Here is a 15,111-nt window from a genome sequence, read left to right on the forward strand (position 1 = left end):
GTACAATTCATTAAGTTCACCAGTCACTATTTACTGGTACTAGTAGTTTTTAAAACAACATAAAAGATGCCACAATGTAATTGCTATTTAACGCAGCCCATTTTACGGGCTATAGTATTTGCCAGGATAACGATTGCCGTGGAGAATATCTAGATTATTATGCTGTGGCGCTTACGATCATCGGGGGGTATTGGACATCGGTGATTACATTTTCCAGAGGTAAATACGATTGATCTTTGCGCATGGGTGTTAGGATATCCCTATTCACCAATGGGACGTAAATCTTGACCATATCGTCAATGACACTTTTATCCGGGGGTTCACCATTTGGGCATAAATTCACAATCTATGTAAATGTGAGCAATTACATCGTTTGTCGTATGAGATAACCCGTATGGGTAGGATTTGGATCCCACATTCACGAGGAACGAAGCTTTCCTATTCGCTATATCGATTAAAACTTGTGAAGAGAAGGTATTTTCAGGACAAAAGGTATCATCATCACGTTTACAAACTCTAATCACCACGAATTTATGTTCCAAAGCCATAGTTTTTAGTTGTGACCTTTGTGCATCAATTTGGTTGAATGTGGACATTGTGTAGATATAAAAATCCACCAATACAAAGTTTGACAGCTTGACCCACTCGCCTTTATCGTTTTTAAACTGCAACACAAAATGGCGCCGTCTATTAATCCTTTCCTTGGGTAGTTGTAACTTCTTATTCACCAAGGGGTATTGAAAAGGAATCACTCCTAGCCAAATAGTAGAGATTAGGTCAGTATGATACATACTTTCCGAGAGAGGCCTAACGATTTTAATTCCTACCACCTTTTTAACCCCTTTATTTTTTTCTTTAACAGCTTGCCTATGTAGCAGCGTATGCTTATACAGCTCTACCTGCTTGTCCATAGTTTTCTGTTGTAGCTTCATCTGGTATGCCTGGTAGACATTGTAGGCAATGAAGAGATCCTGGCAGTAGATGCCGTTGGTTAGTCCTATATTTACAATCGTAGATAAGGGCAATGCGTAAAAAGACAATATGTTTGGCAACACCCAAGGGTGTGCCTTGGTGACCATCTGTGGTGCCCTATCATATAGAGTTAGTGCTAAGGTATTTGCATGGCTAATGTTCATTGGGAAGTGGAATCATCAAAAAGCGTAGGATTTACTCGTGCTCGCGATTTTGCAATCAAGTCTTGCAATTGTTAGTTCCATCTTCACCTAGCATTTGCGAAACATGTGGACCAGAATAACTTCAAACGCGTATTCGACAGTATCAATTCACTTGTCGTGGCGTTAGAATCACCAATTAGGGGCTGCAAATCTAATTTTCACATACTAACAGTCAAGTAGTTAGCAGTTTGACTTAGTGGATATGCTCAGGTACCAATATCATTTTCCGAAGACATTAACGCTGGCATTTACAACTACCTCTCCACCTTCCTAATAAAGTATCACTACCATACTATTTAGGTACATTCCAGATTTCAACGGTATTTGGATATCTTTTAGGAAGGTCAAAAAATTGGATTCTCTAGCCAGACTTAATCATAATGCCGAGATACTCTCCTTCAGTATCTCTGTAAGAGCACTAGTTTACATACCACAATTAGGGATTAAAGCATGTAATATTGCACCTATTTAGATGGCCAAGTATCGTTGGTGAGTATGTCACGAATTACAGTGTTATGTTATGGCATGTTTAATACAATTGTTAGCGACATTAAACAGAAATGTTATATAAATAAGGGGGATATAGTATCGTTTAATATACAAAAGTAAGCAGTTACAGATGTAGGATCTCCCCCCAGAATGATTTTGTTACTCTGTTTGCCACAAAACTCAAAGTGTGTAAATCGCCTAGCCCACAATCAGATTATAATCAACTATGGGTTCGACCATGGTTGCACTAATGAACTAGCAAAGATTAAGGATACAGCAATTTTCGGATATGAGCAAAAGGGGTTTATGCTGACAATTCAATTTTTTTATTGCACAACTTCTCCACTTCACCATAGAGTTTTTTGGAAGTTTCATCGACTTCCTGAAGTTTCATATGGTAGAAGTCATCACTGAGCCTATCTTTTGCATTCTTCAACGCATTTATCGCATCTTGTCTGGCGACTCTACATCAATCTCTGTATACCGATGTTTATTTTTTGTATTGAGCAACAATTCTTTTACGGCAGCCTTTACCCCTTCCTTTAGATCATCACTAAGGGCGGATATGGTGATCCATACATTTCTATGTAAAGTATTTCTAATTTTAAAGCACACAACATAGCACTAATAAGTGTATGCACAATAGTATCAATGGTCACTATTTATTATTGATTGACAAAGCAGGGCAAACTTACTCGCTGTCACTTTTTGTTTGCGATTCAGGAAATGTCTTATGCACAAGATCAAGCAAGTGCTTTACATGTTCCTTATTGTACGGCTGTATCTTTATGGTGGACTGATTAACAGTAGTTCTTGCTAGGTATTTGATAGGTTTTTTTTCGCAATCTAGTATCAGATTCTCAACCAGTCGGGGGCTAAATGAGTGAGTGATTACTTTGCCTTGTTAGTGGGTAATTTTTCAAGTTCAGAAATTAGAAATTCATTTGATTGTTTCAATTTTTTCGAGAGGTTATCCATGATACTATCGACTAATTCGAGATTCTCAGAGTCCGTGTATTCTATTTCTGAGGTATTTTGCCTCTTCCTAGCCAAGTGACTATTTGCAAACTTATCTAACGAATTGTTACATATAAACAAAGCAAATGATGCGATAATGGCTGGGCGGTTTATACATCTCTGCTGCATTGATGTACACACGCACGGTATTGATGAGGGTAGGGTATAGGGCACTATATGTGAATTATGAAATGAAAGGGTTCGGAGGGAATGTCAGCAGCACTTTCCAGTGGTTATCCGATGAGATATCCAACATACTGGAAATTGATTCTGATCACGACGATTTGCCTCCAATAACGCCAGTTCCACTCAGTGAATTTGAGTCCTGGTCCCAGTACTCATTTGCAAGCAAAGCTACAACCCAAATAGATACAACAGAAGCCTATAACATAGGTGAATTTGCGATTGATGAGGCACTCAATTGCAAATTTCACTTTGCAGATTGTGGCATTTGCAACTTACAGGTAGATGCCTTAATATGTATATTAGACGATGATATTAGTTGTAACACATCCCTAAGGACATTGATTAGATGTATGTAAAAGTTGATTTAGATGGAGGATACAATTTTCGAGATTCGATTGCTAAACTTAGCGGCTTGAAGACGGGCCAGGCATTTTCAGTTCGATGCCACAACGTGGCATTTAATCACGTAATCCTTTCAATTTCTCCAAAATACACTCCAAAATACCACCGTTCATCATGTAACACTTTGAACATGTCTATAAGGGAGTGCATCAAACTGACAGTTGAGAAAGGGTTTGAGAGTATCGCATTTGAGCTGCATCCGGTGCCGGATCACTATTTTCCCATAGAGCACTATTCACAAACACTACTTCGTTCTTTGCGGAGGTGGATTTCCATGGACCCTGTGCAGAATGGCGTGAATAAAGTTTTTTTGGTTGGCAATAAAAATCAGTTGAATACATACCATTCTACAATGCCCTTGTACTTTCCCCGCAATAGTTCAGAGGTGATTATGTTGTACATATTTATATATCGAATTAATGTATTACTAATAATGGGATAGCGGATTTAACGACGATTTAATATGAAATATATGTAAATAATGTATTTTTTATTACAAATGGTTAATGATTCTATTCACCAAATAGTTTATGTGAATTATTTATCGACTAGTCGATTGAATATATTTAGGTTCGCAGTGTGGAAATGGGTAACGACTACGGAGAGCTGGAAGTTAGCGGCAGGTGTATAAAAATATCATCAGATGGCAACAATTTGTTACCGTTAAGTGATCCATCATTTCACTCTACGACATTCCAGAATTGGAGTAAAAGGAGAACAAGGGCAGAGCAGATATACTATGCCAAAAAATCAGGCGACTGGGAAGGCGATGAAGAGGCCCAGTTTTCATTCCATACAAAGATTTCAAGGGCTTTTAATGCCCGAGGCTATTTTGAAAAATTCCAACGTGTAAATTTCATATCATCAGACCGAACCGACAAGGTGGGAAGAGTCCTTTTTTGTGTGGACATGAAGAAATTGCCCAATGTATGTGATTACAACGAGCTAGTTCATTTTGTGTTATATGTTTTCCAAATAAATGGGAAATTTACATTACTACTAGCAAATTGTGACGCAAGCAGTTCAACATCATTGGGCATATCGTTATTTAAGGACGTATTTGAAATTTGGGGGGACAAGCGTTTGTCACAGTTGTCACAGCTGCTAATTCACCGTAGCAGTTATTTGATCAGAGGAGTGTTATTAATTTTATATCCATTTATTCCACCAAAGGTTTGGGACACGGCGATACACATTCAGGAGCACCAGGTACCCCTACAGTTGTTTAATATAGGAATTGCTAGAGTATGTAGATTCTAGGGTGTTATATGACTTGTTACCAAGTTTACGAGTTTGAATTCCCATGGCAACTTCTGTTATATTGTACACTAATTGTAGATTGCAAAAAGTGCATAGTACACGTGGTATTGTAGTGTGTTATAGTGTGAATTTCCCGTTGGGTATGATTTTGGGGTTATATATAAAAGCCGAGTTGGAAAACGTCGACAGTGTTAGGGCCGTGCCTGGCATTCGTTGGGAAGTGGATGGTATGTCTACTTCAACGCAGTAAAAGAGCCAACGGGCTACGAGTTCCGCAAAAACGTCTACTTTAGTAGTTCTGAAAGCTACAGCATACCAAATTCTAGAGGGTAATACGAGCTGGACGCAGGGATGCCAATTTTATAGTAAAGTGGAGGGACTCGGATGCCAGGGCTAGTATACGGATAGCGGTAGGCCGCCAGCGACTCAGGAAGAGGGCATACCCTACACTACGGAGGACGTTGGCAAATTCAAGTGTATAGCCAAATTTGAAGCGAGAGGGTACGAACAGGTGACATAGTTAGTTTGGACATTATCAAGTGGCACCCGCGAGGCGGGTTTCAGGCACTGAGAGGCGGGCGAGTGTATGCCGTGACCTTCCAGGAGGGTTCTTGGGCAGATTACGATTCGGTGTGTCAATACGTAACCCAGGACACAAATGAGCCCCTATCTGTGTTGGAGTTGGATTACAAGTTTGCGAAGTTGTAATTGTACATTCTGACATTGTAATTTATTGCGCCCTCTCCCCTCTCCTCTGGACGCTAAGCGAGCGGGCCCAGTATGTAGCTCCGCACGGTCTGGTCAATGACCCGGACTTCCTTGTTAAAGGTGTACGTGAAGCGGCTGCGTTACTGCGGGCGTACTTTGGCGAGTTGAGCATGAGTATATCCCTGAAGCGTTCAGAGACGTTGATTTTCCCTGGAGCTCCGTTGCTTTCCATCATGTTTGCCGTGAGTATATCCATTCCCCAGAGGTCGTAGCGCAGGCGGCCCGACCCTATGACCCCTCCCACCGCAGAGCCAAAGTGGAGCCCTATCCGCATGTTGAGTCCGGGTATCTGCGTGATCGGACGGATACCCCCAGGCGTTCGCGTATCTCCTGAATGCTGGCGAGCATCGAGTGAGCCATTCTGCATTATCGTTGCCTCACAGCAGCACTCCCTCCGTTCCGTCGGCGGCAGTGGCCGCGGCGTCCTCCGCGGTAGTCGGCTCGCTGACGGCCACGTACGCGTCCCCTATCGTGCAGAGCTTGTAGAGGCCGAACTTGGTGCTGTTCCTGTCGAACCTGGCGAAAAGGTTCTGCAACATGTTGAGGACCTGTGTTAGTGAGTCTCGGCGTACCTCGGACGCGTCCACAGACTTTGCCCATGTAGTGAAGCCCACAATGTCGGCGAAGAGAAATGACATGTTTTCGTGGCGATAGGCGAGACGCAGTTTATCCATTTGGAACTCTTCCAACACATTTTTCGGCAGCATGTCTTTGAGCAGCTGCGAGGCCTTGGCCTCAATGGCCTTTGCGCGCTCGTTGGCGTAAAACGTCCGCCTGTCAATTGTCTCCTTGCAATGGGCGGAAATTAGGTTGAAGAGGATAAAGCAGGGTATATTAAAAATCGTGACGCTTGTAACCGCAGTCTTAACCACAGACGATGAAATAAATGTTATAGACATGGTGATGAGCAGCAGGTCCACGAGTATGCACGTCTGGAACAGCATGCCTGAGTGCACAGACACTTACCCGTGTTGTGGTGCAACAGGCATATATAAAAGTAAAATTCAATGCTGTCGCAGGAAAGCCACAAGTTCTGAGAGTCACCCAACCTAAGTCAAAGCCGCCCTACGGCTCCTTGGCTATGGCCCACGAGTTTGAAAGCGAAAAAATACAGGCCGCGCTGACAAACAACGGACTCAGAAAAAAAATCATCCACTTTGACACAACCGCTTCGCGCGTAGAAGAGTGGTGGTGAAAGTAAAACCAGAGGACAAACGCCCCAACGGTATACCCGGACCTCACGCTCCAGTATGAAAGGTAGTTGACAAACAGGCGGTGCTGCACGCTGCTCGGGTCCAAAAATATGCGGGGCAGGCCCATTGAAGTCACCGTCTGCGCCACAAATATAATCTGCATTAACAAACACCCACTATAAATATAGCCAGCGTCTGCTCTATCGTGGAAACGTTCGCCCGGTCGCTGTAAAAGTTCAACCGATACTTCTCCTCCAACAACTTGTCCGTAAACTTTAGAGAAACCCAACCTATGGCCTTCGAGGAAAGCCCCGGGTCGTCCACGCCCTCCTCCGCAACCGCCTCCTCTGCCTCGTACGCCGAACTCGCCCCGTATCGCCCAGACAGGCAACGCAGGCAGCCCGACGCGGGCACCAACTCCTCCACGCTCTCCCGAAACAACTGCGATAGCCCCGCGCCAGACGGCGTCTCCAGCGACTCGTCACGCTCCCCAAGAGCCGCCGCGATTATCTGCCGCCGGACCCTAGCGCGCTCGCCCCCGCCCTCCGCAGCGGCCCCCTGATAGCTCGGGTACTGGCTGCCCGCGACTGCGCGGAGGAGGTAGGTCTCCATCAGCCCCTTGCCCTTCACGCTGGTCTCCCGGCGCTCAAACGAAAGGGTGCTGTCGCCGGACACCAGCGCGTGCGTATGCGAACTTATATGTACGTGCCCCGGCTCGCCCGTATACTTCATGCGGCTGGCCGTGTTGACCGTGTCCCCAAAAAGCGCATACTGCGGCTTCCTGCTCCCCACCACCCCGCAAATAACGCGCCCCGTGTGCGCCCCTATCACAACCTGCAGCCGCTCGCCCGCGGGGACCGCGTCCGCGTGGAGCAGGGCCACCGCCTGCAGCATGGCCAGCGCCAGGTCTACAGCCCGGGCCGCCGCAGCCGCAGGGCACTCCTGCGCGCCACGCGCGTCCAGCGAGAGCCCCGCCGCAGCCAGGTAACTCTCAAACACAGTTTCGATCTTGGTACAGCCAAACTCCTGCGCGCACTTGTCAAATGCTAGGAAGAGCACGTCAAGCAGCTCCACCAACTTGGTGGGCTCCAGGATGGCCACCCAGTTCTGGAACCTGTAGACGTCGCAAAACAGCACCGTCACGGCGTCCCGCTCCTCCGCCGCCAGCCCCATCGTGACAGGGCCGACAGGCGCCTCGTGCGTGCGCTCCTCGTTGATCATATGCGCCACAACAAAGTGCGGAAGCATCGTATTAAGGATCTCGCGCTGCCGCCGGCGCGCGCAGGCCGCCGCATACTCGAGGATGAAGCTCTTGCGGGCGTTGTACTCGAGCCGGTACCCCACCAGCACCACCAGCAGGTTGATGCCGATGTAGAGCGGCATCTCCTGGCTCCAAATCGCAAAGTTAGAGGAGCCGTTCGCGGGGGGCAACGCGTGACCCAACACAACGTTGGCCAGTATGAAGAACAAGTTGCTGACCAGGGCAGCCAAAAAGGGCAGCCGGAGGATCACAAACGTGAATATGGGGAACAGGATGCTGTGGAACCAGTTAGAGTCGCGGAACTCCTGCGCGCAAAACGCCTCCGCGCCCAGGTTCTGCAAAATCACAGCCGCCACAACGGCGCCCTGCACCAGCTTCGAGTGCCTCGAAAACGCGGCGCGGTAAAACGTCGCTACGATTCCAGCGGCGAGCGCCAGCAGCACGAGCAACAGCGGCGCCAGCGCCAGCATCACCCGCGCGCCTCCCCACCGCCCACGCGCGCCAAAGCTCCAGGCCCGCGCCACCTGGTGCTCCACAACCCAGCTAGCGATGTAAAAGACAAAAAAAACTGAAAACACGCAGCGGTACCAAAGCACAGACGAAAAGTACTCACTCCGCTTCCTGCTGGCGACGTACTCTGCCTCCAGCTGCGGGTCCTTAAACCAAAGCGTCACCCGGTTCAGCAGGTGCGACGTCTGGACGTGATCGGTGGCCCCCGGCGGCGGCGCGTCCTCCTCGTGCTTGACAACGTCCGCCGCCTCGCGCACCGCAAACGCGCGCGGGGCCGGAAGGGCGGCCGCCAGCGCCGGGTCGTCGCCGAATGCGTCGGCCACGGCCTGCGTCACGCGCGGCGTGAGCGTCCAGACCTGGGGCCGAAGCCAGTGCCACCGGCCGCGCGAAACCATCGCGCCGCTGGGCCCCAGCGCCACGCCGCGCTTTAGGCAGCGCGAGGCGTCGCGCAGGAGCAGCGCGGCCCGGGCATGGAACCGGTCAAGGACGTCCCCGCGCAGGCGCTTGCCGAGCAGCGCGAAGGCCTCAGATCCCACCAGCGCTATCGCCACCCAAAGCGGAACCAGCACCCAAGTGTAGGGCCAGCGCGACAGCTGCCGGGAAAGTGCGCCCGTGCCCAGCAGGAGCACGGTGAGCACGGTGGGAGCGAAAAGCGCCAACAGGCTTGCCAGGCCCACGGACACCCCGTGCGAGTGCAGCATCCAGGCGTTGCACTGCATAGACACGCGCATATTGCCCACCAGCAGCACCGCGACCGCCATCAGCGCGTTGTAAGCGCTGGCCGAGACGGTGAGCCCTACGCCTCCTTCAGGAGTCGGCGCCAACAGGTAGGGCGAGTCGTCCAGCGCGGCCTTGGCCGTGAAAAAAACCGCCACGCTTGTCGCCACTGCCTCCGCGACCCACTGGCCGAACCGTGAGCCGTTCAGGTAGTAGCGCCGCCGCCCCAGCGCGTAGAGCAGAGGGGCCCCCCTGAGCAGCGCGCGTGGGGCCGTGCGTCGGATAAAAGCTGCGTGCAGCGCGGAAAAGACAGCGGCGAACGCGCACCAGGCGTAGACCTGCGCGCGCGGGTAGAGCGGCAGCGCCGCCCAGCCCGTGAAGGCCTGGTAGAGGAAGCAGAGCGCCCCCTGGCAGACGCCCAAGTACACCAGCTGGGACAGGATCGCCGAGGTGGAGACTAGGGAGACAGACCCGTGGAAAAACAGCAGGTCCGTCAGGCTGGAGAACCCGCCCACCAAGTAGTCGGACCAGCAGACCAGCTTGTTCCCCCCGACCTGCCGCACGCCGACCGCCTGGCAGTCGGGCCGTGCCAACGCCACGGCCACGTCCGACGCCCTGCAGGCACAGACGTCGTCGTAGCTGTAGCCCACGGCGAGGACCGAGGGCGCCGGCGTGAGCCGGCCCTTGAGCAGCTCTACCAGCCGGCCCTTGTGCTGGGGCAGCATGTCATGCGCCACAATCACGTCAGAAAGGCAAATCATGTTCGCCAGGCAGGTCTCCATGTCACTATGCACGGCGAACGACTCCACGTCGCGGCCGCAGAGGGTGAGGCAGAGCTGCCGGTGCGGCTGCGACGCTGCGTGGCGCGAGGGGTGCGGCCCCGACGCCCAGCACTCGCCGCGCGCCCGGTAGAACGACTCCAGCAGCTGCGCGGACAGCGCCCGCACCTGCTGCCTGCCCTGGTCCTCCTGGGCGGCGTTGATCTGGCCCATGGCTGTCCCGGAGTCGCAGAGCTCTGTGGACTCTGGCAGGGCCGCGCTAAATAGTCTGGCGCCGTCGCGCAGCAGGCCGCCCTGATGGGCCGCGCTCACGCAGCCGTCCCTCTCACCACCCGTGGCCAGGCAGACCCTCACGCCCGCGCCGGCCAGGCGCGCCATCGTCTCTGCCACGCCCTCCGCCAGCTCGGCCCTGAACCCGATGGTCGCGACCAGCTGAAGGTCGCGCTCCAGCACGCTGGCCACGGCCTCTTCGTCCGGGGCGAAGACGCCGGACGATCCCTCGCCCTTCCTGGCCAGGTACTCGCCCAGCTGCCCCTCGGTCAGCCAGCGGTAGTAGAGCTGGACCCTTTTGAGCCCACCCGAGAAGTTCAAGCTGTTCAAGCTATTCGATCCACTCGAGTCGTTCAAGTCGCCCGTGCCACCCCTGCCGGTGCCCGCATCCGGGTCGGCGGTCCCCGCATCGGGCAGGGTGAACCTGGAGAGGACTATGGCCCCCCTGCACCTGCGGGCGATGCGCTCGTGGCGCGCGTCCGGCGCGTAGCTGCATGGCATAGGCTTGAACCCGCAGCGCTGCCAGTCCGCCCTGCGCACAGGGCGGAGGACCAACGAGACCCTGTTGCGCTGGGGCGAGGGCGCGTGCAGCCCCAAGATTTCCCAGCACTGGACCTTGCCGCGCACCAGCACTGCGATGGAACTTGCGGACTTGTAGAGCAGCTTGTAGCCGCGGTCGAAGGCAAAGCCCACGAGGCAGTCGTCTTCGGGGTATAGGGACATGTAGTCTATCATTACCCTGGACGGGGCCCGACCAAGCGACATGACGGAACGCAGCCGGCCGCCCAGACCCGCCCCGGCCTCTACCCTGTAGCCGCGTGGCGGGTCAGCGGGGCGCGCCTCGGCCGAGGTGGCGTGGGGCCTGCGCCTGGGCCTGCCCAGCGCTGAGGCGCGGGGCGGTATCTTAAGCGACTTGGAGGAGGAAAAGACGCAGCTCCCTAGGTTTCTCGAGCCGCCGCCGAGCACAGTCGTGGATATGTTGCACATGCTACACAGCTTTAGGAAGCGGTCGACGCTGCGCAGCCGCTCACGCCTCTCGGCCGCGTCCGGCTCGCGGTGGGCCCTGAAAAGGTGGGAGGCCGGGCGCAGGGGCACCCGCAGGGGCTCCAGTACGCCACTGGGAGCGACGTAGCAGGTGTCAATTGCGCGTTGCGGGCCCCCGGAGTAGAGCGAGTCTCCGATGCGTATGAAAGCAATTTCCGGCTTTAGCTTCGTGATCACGCCGCGGTAGCCCGTGAAAACAAAGTCTACGCGCCCAAGCTCTTCGTTTCGCGTACCGCTTAGCGGAATTATGTCAGGCGCGCCGGGGCCCGCCGGGGGCGGGGCGCCGGCGCTCTCTAGCTTGATTCGGGCGCATTGCAGGAGCCTGTTTAGGTCAAGGAGCGCCCCCATGGTGTTGGGGACGAGCGAGAGGTAGAGCGATGCAAACTTTAGGACCTTTGTAAATTTCACGCTGTTGGCTGTGGGGTTTTGGGACCCCGAGGAGGCGTGGCTGTGGTGGAGGATGAGGCTGGTGACCCAGCAGGCAGTGAACAGCAGCAGCAGCCCCATTGTGTATATGTTTATATCCCGGTCGATGGATGCCGTCTTGAATAGCGTGTTGCGCTGCGAGTTGATGCCAAATTTAGTGTCTCTGCCGGTGTAGACCACCACTCCGTAGACAGAGGCCGCGTTCCTGACGATGGAGCCGCGCTGAATAAAGTTGCTCGTAGTTAGAACGTTGGACCGGGGAAAACCCCTCAGCTTTAGGGTACCCGTAAATTCAGTGGACGCGCTCGGCTTGTTGCAGACGATCTGGCCCCTTATGCGGCACATTGTGTGCAGGGACGCCTCGATGCCCGCGTCCTTCACGCAGCTCTTGATCTTCAGGTCGCCGCTACCGTCCACCAAACTCGTGTCAACGCAGACCACGCCGTTGCTCCCGCTGGTGGAGATAGGCACGATGTCCGCGGGGGACTCCTCCCCCGCGGTCAGCTTGACGATGCTGCCCAGCGTTAGGTCGGCCCAGCTGACGCTCATCACCCGGGGCCGTCGGGGGTCGACGACGTGGCACTGCTGCGTGTCTATCAGCTTCCCGAGCCTGTATTTGTTTGCCACCTCTACGCCCCCGTGCAGGAGGGAGACCAGTATAGAGGCCCAGAGGGGCACGTACGGGCAGACCGAGAAGTAGACGTCGTCCACGGTGCGCCAGAGTATGTATTCGAGGGCAAAGAAGAGAAGGTGGACCAGAGTATGCACCCTTATCACCAGCGTGTTGAGGAGTAGTCCGAGTACGAGTAGTGCGAGGCGCAGGGGGCCAGTGTGTAGCGAGTTGGAGGGGAAGACGGCGGACTCTCTGTCGCTCGTTGGGTTTATTTGTAGCGTTCTTAGTTCCCATAGGGGCCTCGACTTGGCGTCCTGGCATATTTTCTGCCTTTTGTCGAGCATCGCAACCTTTCTCGCCGTGCCATTTTGGAGCGTCCGAGAGGTTGCCTGAGCGTAATACAAGGAGGTTACCTTTGCGTCCTGTGGCGCTTTAGATTGCGCCGCGGTCTGTCTCTCGCCATGAGGGAAGTTCATCTTTTGGTAGATACTTTGGTAGATACTTTGGTAGATACTTTGGTAGATACTTTGGTAAATACTTTGGTAGATACTTTGGTAGATACTTTGGTAAATACTTTGGTAAATACTTTGGTAAATTAAAGTGTTTCCACAGTTGTTTTGTTTCACACCCTTACCTTGTCCTTTTCCTTGTCCTTTTTCTTGCCCTTTTCCTTGTCTTCTCTAGTTACCGTGTGTGGGCCGTGTGGTGTGACAGTATTGGTGTGGCGGTATTTCATGCTCAGACCCGGGATTCCACTATCTCCGTTCCTTGTAACCCACACTAAGCCGTATTTATTTTATGCCTGCGGGAACGTAATATTCAAGTTTTCGGTGGACGTAGCTGGGTCCGCCGAATTTTGTGGCAAAAATGACACGTGCCACAGCGGTACCGTAAGGTCCATCTCCCATTCTGGAGACGAACTACTCACTTGCGGAGACGATAAAATACTAGCAATATTGGATCACGGTCTCAGTTGCTTGCGCAGGAGGTGTGCGGTTATTGATTCAGAGTCATGGGCAAAAAACTTTCGTCTGCGTACGTTGTGGGTTCACACATTTTGGTAGCCGATCGATTCGGGGACATTTATCGCATAAAAAGCGACTTATCTGGTGAAGCTGAGTTTTTTTTTTCTCACTATACTACTATCACCGCATCGACCTTGATGGCCAATCTCTCTCTTACGGGGAATAAGGATGGGAAGATTGTAGTTTTGGATGCCCACAATCCTTTTTTGGTCCTTGCGATTTGCCAGGGACACTCAGAGTTCATCACCTGTCTGAAGCCATACGGAGACGATAAATTTATATCCTGCAGTGCGGACGGGAAGCTCAGGGCCTGGGATCTGGATCAGTTTACAGAATTGCAGACTGTGGATTTGCACGAGTTGGCATGTGATGAGTTCGGACCCGGCATGTATGTCCCCTTTTACATTTTGACAGAGTCTGGCGACAGTTTTATTGCCGTGCTGTTTGCACATCCCAGTATGATGATGGTTTTTGACGTTTGGGCGTATAAATATAGATGGATACAATTGCCCTTTGAGGTCCAAAGTGCCGCAAAGCTACCGAATCACAAAATATCAGAGATTTTGGAGGACAGTGACGGGGTGGACGCGTTGAGCGGGTATTTTTTTTTGGATATGTGTGGCGATTTATGGAACAATGTTGGCAATGCATGGCATAAAATTGAAGTGCAGGCGGGTTGTAGCGGAGAATTGGTTGATTTTTGGAAGCAAAATGAGGGGTTAAAGGGGGGGAGGGGGGAGGGAGGTGCGCACAATTGTTAATTTTCAGACAATTAAATTACTTTTGGCAGAGTGCCATATAGAAATCTATGTTGAGTGTGGGGTTTGCACAAGGTTGCTGTTATGTATTAAAATTATTAGCGCCTATAACATGAGCGTTCGAACTTTGATCATGTGCGGGATTTGGTTAATATACTTTTGATCCTTGACATCCGAGTCTGTGAATTCTCTGAAGAATTGAGATATTGACCGTTTGAATTTGAGTGAAATCTAAATGAGAAAAGTGCCCACCCTTGGGAAGTCCATTATAGAGGTAGTTTCAGCATTCAACCAAAAGTAACAGAATTGGAAAAAGGTAAATGTGTGTAAGGTGTTAAAAATGTCTAGTGGATCCAGTTCGCTGCGGTAGAAAAACCCATTCAAGCATCCGTATTCCGTCAAACTCTTATCTTTCATAAATTCAACGAGCCACCAAGTTACATTAATGCCTGACTGAGTTGTGTTATTACTTGTTATAGCAAAGGGGAGCCATTTGGTTCTCTCGTTGGTATCATTCAGCAGGGATTTAGTTTCCTCAGTCCAAATAGTGGACATATGATGCATAGCAACTAGTCCGAGGTATCCGGTTGATCTAAAGTCTGTGAATGGTTTTTGGAAGCCTAATAATCCCCAGCTGCTTTCTCCTGGGTTTAGGTCAACGATGTTGGATTTACTGTATTTGCAGGGGAGAGGAGCGTCCAATAGTGACTTCCAGACGATTTCCAGCATCTCGCAGTGCTTAGGATTCGTCTGTTCAACTTGAACGGACGCTAACATTGATATCTGATGGACCGAATGATAAAACCTGCGAATTTGCAATAGAGCATCTTTGAGCAGATTTGTAAAGGAGTCACGTATATTTAAATCTATGCGAATCTTGGCGATTATATATGATATGTCAGACTCTGAGCTGAAAGCATCGGAAATTATCTACTTGAAATACACCTTACGTTGGGACTTAGTATGCGATTACAAATTGATTTAATATTGTCTAGAGCTATGGTGCTTTCCAATCTTGGAATGAGGTAGGTTTGATATTCAAGATGCCTTTTGGCCAATACCCAGAAACAAATATCCCTAATATGTCGTATGCCTAGCAAATTCCTTTCTGCAGTAGAGTATCCGCTCACAAAGTTTAACAGCAGTTCTATTGCTCTTTCGTACTGCCGCACGATATACATCACACCATACCACTCTTGCTATGGGGACGCATCTCCA

General features: G+C 51.3%; 8 protein-coding genes across 8 annotated transcripts; 4 read left to right on the forward strand and 4 right to left on the reverse strand.

The window, feature by feature from the left end:
• Positions 1-83: 83 nt before the first annotated feature.
• Positions 84-1,079, reverse strand: BMR1_03g00140 (GPI not valid; the record flags this gene model as incomplete). The annotated part of the gene is made up of 3 exons (XM_021481791.1): positions 84-149; positions 176-346; positions 369-1,079. The coding sequence occupies 3 exons, from the start codon at positions 1,077-1,079 to the stop codon at positions 84-86; spliced, it is 948 nt and encodes a 315-aa protein (XP_021338389.1).
• Positions 1,080-1,121: 42 nt separating this feature from the next.
• BMR1_03g00145 (conserved Plasmodium protein, unknown function) lies at positions 1,122-1,915 on the forward strand (the record flags this gene model as incomplete). The annotated part of the gene is made up of 6 exons (XM_021481792.1): positions 1,122-1,206; positions 1,228-1,351; positions 1,373-1,453; positions 1,476-1,627; positions 1,648-1,780; positions 1,801-1,915. The coding sequence occupies 6 exons, from the start codon at positions 1,122-1,124 to the stop codon at positions 1,913-1,915; spliced, it is 690 nt and encodes a 229-aa protein (XP_021338390.1).
• Positions 1,916-1,968: 53 nt separating this feature from the next.
• Positions 1,969-2,810, reverse strand: BMR1_03g00150 (hypothetical protein; the record flags this gene model as incomplete). The annotated part of the gene is made up of 4 exons (XM_012793187.1): positions 1,969-2,128; positions 2,149-2,247; positions 2,360-2,539; positions 2,560-2,810. The coding sequence occupies 4 exons, from the start codon at positions 2,808-2,810 to the stop codon at positions 1,969-1,971; spliced, it is 690 nt and encodes a 229-aa protein (XP_012648641.1).
• Positions 2,811-2,872: 62 nt separating this feature from the next.
• BMR1_03g00155 (Ganglioside-induced differentiation-associated protein 2) lies at positions 2,873-4,566 on the forward strand (the record flags this gene model as incomplete). Its single annotated transcript, XM_021481793.1, has 4 exons — positions 2,873-3,215; positions 3,236-3,654; positions 3,840-4,478; positions 4,504-4,566. The coding sequence occupies 4 exons, from the start codon at positions 2,873-2,875 to the stop codon at positions 4,564-4,566; spliced, it is 1,464 nt and encodes a 487-aa protein (XP_021338391.1).
• Positions 4,567-4,671: 105 nt separating this feature from the next.
• Positions 4,672-5,237, forward strand: BMR1_03g00160 (UPF0587 protein C1orf123 homolog; the record flags this gene model as incomplete). Its single annotated transcript, XM_021481794.1, has 6 exons — positions 4,672-4,756; positions 4,777-4,858; positions 4,879-4,939; positions 4,960-5,030; positions 5,054-5,159; positions 5,181-5,237. 6 exons carry the CDS (start codon positions 4,672-4,674, stop codon positions 5,235-5,237), a joined length of 462 nt encoding a protein of 153 aa, XP_021338392.1.
• Positions 5,238-5,290: 53 nt separating this feature from the next.
• On the reverse strand, positions 5,291-12,586 carry BMR1_03g00165 (Probable phospholipid-transporting ATPase DRS2; the record flags this gene model as incomplete). Its single annotated transcript, XM_021481795.1, has 9 exons — positions 5,291-5,372; positions 5,393-5,586; positions 5,607-5,658; positions 5,679-5,845; positions 5,870-6,243; positions 6,264-6,346; positions 6,367-6,647; positions 6,668-12,499; positions 12,524-12,586. The coding sequence occupies 9 exons, from the start codon at positions 12,584-12,586 to the stop codon at positions 5,291-5,293; spliced, it is 7,128 nt and encodes a 2,375-aa protein (XP_021338393.1).
• A 258-nt stretch (positions 12,587-12,844) lies between these two features.
• Positions 12,845-13,896, forward strand: BMR1_03g00170 (tRNA (guanine-N(7)-)-methyltransferase non-catalytic subunit wdr4; the record flags this gene model as incomplete). Its single annotated transcript, XM_012793191.1, has 2 exons — positions 12,845-13,098; positions 13,119-13,896. 2 exons carry the CDS (start codon positions 12,845-12,847, stop codon positions 13,894-13,896), a joined length of 1,032 nt encoding a protein of 343 aa, XP_012648645.1.
• A 102-nt stretch (positions 13,897-13,998) lies between these two features.
• Positions 13,999-15,074, reverse strand: BMR1_03g00175 (ELMO/CED-12 family; the record flags this gene model as incomplete). The annotated part of the gene is made up of 4 exons (XM_021481796.1): positions 13,999-14,124; positions 14,146-14,342; positions 14,364-14,823; positions 14,844-15,074. The coding sequence occupies 4 exons, from the start codon at positions 15,072-15,074 to the stop codon at positions 13,999-14,001; spliced, it is 1,014 nt and encodes a 337-aa protein (XP_021338394.1).
• Between the last annotated feature and the right edge of the window lie 37 nt (positions 15,075-15,111).

The sequence above is a fragment of the Babesia microti genome, chromosome III (assembly GCF_000691945.2).
Source record: "Babesia microti strain RI chromosome III, complete genome".
Lineage (NCBI taxonomy): Eukaryota > Apicomplexa > Aconoidasida > Piroplasmida > Babesiidae > Babesia > Babesia microti.